Source organism: Microtus ochrogaster, unplaced genomic scaffold (genome assembly GCF_000317375.1).
Source record: "Microtus ochrogaster isolate Prairie Vole_2 unplaced genomic scaffold, MicOch1.0 UNK96, whole genome shotgun sequence".
Lineage (NCBI taxonomy): Eukaryota > Metazoa > Chordata > Mammalia > Rodentia > Cricetidae > Microtus > Microtus ochrogaster.
This window is the reverse complement of record NW_004949194.1, coordinates 280,790-283,025: the sequence shown is the minus strand read 5'-3', so window position 1 is coordinate 283,025 and position 2,236 is coordinate 280,790. Positions and strand designations below refer to the sequence as shown.

Genomic DNA, 2,236 nt, shown 5'->3' with positions numbered 1-2,236 from the left:
TCACTCCCTCCAGGTCTTTCTCAAGGAAACATTCCTACTATGAACCCCTAGAGTCTAGATACAGGTTAATATCCTTAGATGAGTTATATATCATGCATCCACCTGGGTTCAAGAAGACATCAAATGGAGGATTCTAATTTATTTGTCATTGTTCTATAACATATGTGTTCTGCAGTAAGTGCTCAAATCATGACATGGGATATAATGCATAGGAAAAGTAGGTACACACACCCACACACACACATGCACACACAACACACATACACAGTAACACTCCTATATGTGTCCGGTGAAATGAACCTCACCTAGCTCACATAGTTCACAATGAATTACTTACCGTGCACGTGGAGGTACATAGATGTTGTTGATGCAATTTTTCCTCTTCTATTATAGGTTCGTAGGGTATAGATTCCTGTGTCTTTCTGAGTGACATTTTCTATCAGCAGGGATCCATTGCTATAAACTGTCTCTCTGCTACTGTGCACAGGCCCTGGTGCACTTAAATTGTTGTGCACTGTATATACTGCAATTCCTTGAGTCATATTTTTTAGCCCTTTGAACCAGGCAAAGGCTATAAGATTCTCTCGCAGATTGTGGACAAGCAAAAGAACGTTGTCTCCTTCAACCACTTGGCGTGGCAGTGACTCAGTGATCTCATGGGCAGTAGTGGACATGTGCCAGAAGCCTAAAATGGAGGCTAGAAGGGAATTGAGAAAAATCACCAATTAACCAGGTGTGATCATCATTTAGCTTTGGTGTGTGACTATGGGTGTTCCCACCTTCCTTTGCAGACAAGAACAACATGACTCAAAGTGTTGGCTCAAAGTGTGTAAGAGTATCAGTAAATTCTCTTAGGAGTTCTCTGCCTAGGTGGCTGCCTGGTCACCCCTGTTGGTGTCCCATATATCTCCTCACATAGAGTATTTGGTGTGAGGAGCAATGCCTCTCTGAACTCATGATCTGGAGAGTCCTCTCTTTCTGATTTTAAACTCTGTTTTCTTTGTGATTCTAGTAAAGCTATGACTTCATCTTTTGGATAAACTGGCATCAAGTAAACTAGAACCAGAACTTTTTGTTTCTTAGTTTATTTTGTTTTGGTTTTGGTTTTAGTTTTAGCTTTTTGAGACAGGATTTCTCTGTATAAACTTGCTTGTCCTGAAACTTACTCTATAGACTAAGGTATACTTGAACTCACAGAGATCACCTTTTTCTGCATCCCAAGTGCTGGGATTAAAGGCTTTAGACACCATCGCCCATTTAGATTTGGCATTTGTAAGGCCAGGAGTAGTTAGAATTTATTGGTAGGTTCAGTTCCCTGAAGACTCAGGCACAAGTGAATAAAGGAAAAAGGGAAGAAGGGAAAGAGGAATGTGTCTCCATGGATTTCTCTTAATAGTTACTAGGTTGGGAGGTTATGACAATAATTACATTCAACTGTGAAATAAATAACTTTGGATGTTCTTATGTAAATATATGTATGTATTTGTGAAGCTGGTGTCTCTGTGTGTACATATGTAGATATATGCCACAAATCTATGTGGAGCACATGTACCAGAGTGTGCACGTGTGTGTGCATGCCACAACGCCTATGTGGAGGGTAGAATAGATCCTGCAGGAGTCTGTTCTCTCCATCTACTGAGTGGGAGCTGAGGATTGGTTTAAGATTGTCACATCTTTCCACACTAAGACATCTTTCTAGCCCTCCCCAGCTTAACTTCTATTTGGAGGGTCATGCTGACATGGTTGTGGAAGAACTGTCTTCACAGCATTAGAGCCAATGTAATTGACAGTTAATATGGAGTGTTTGAGGCTTTTCTCATACCATCATCAATTCCTTTCTCCTGAGAACTTCACTGTGCTGAGCCTCTGTCCCTCACTGTACCTTCTGCACCATAACTGCAATCAGAAGCATGAGTCTCCTTTTCTCTTTATGAGACTCTGACCTGCCTCTGAGTTCCCCTCCCAACAAACTCAGAGAATGGGTTTCCTTACCTGTGAGAAGAAGCCCCTTCCATGGTGTACGCGCCCTGTGGAGAAGCACAGAGAACTCCTCCATCAATCTTCTCTCTTCTTGTTCTGCCTCTGAGAAGAAAAGCCTCGGGTCCAGCACAGAACTCAGGCTCTGCTGTTCTTCCTCCCTTGTCTGAGATTTTCTTAGACAGGAGCACTTCACAGAATCCAATGGATTGTGAGAGATAGGGTTTGAGTCCCTGCTTCTCTCAGTGCTGTCTTGCAT

At 42.2% G+C, this 2,236-nt stretch overlaps 1 protein-coding gene across 1 annotated transcript in view; it reads right to left on the bottom strand.

Moving 5' to 3' along the window:
• The window catches only part of LOC101988233 (carcinoembryonic antigen-related cell adhesion molecule 3-like), a 98,175-nt gene that overhangs the window by 5,480 nt on the left and 90,459 nt on the right, over nt 1–2,236 (bottom strand). The window contains exon 3 of the mRNA XM_026777981.1: nt 338–697. Coding sequence (XP_026633782.1) covers nt 338–697 — 360 coding nt within the window. The remainder of the gene's footprint in view (nt 1–337; nt 698–2,236) is intronic.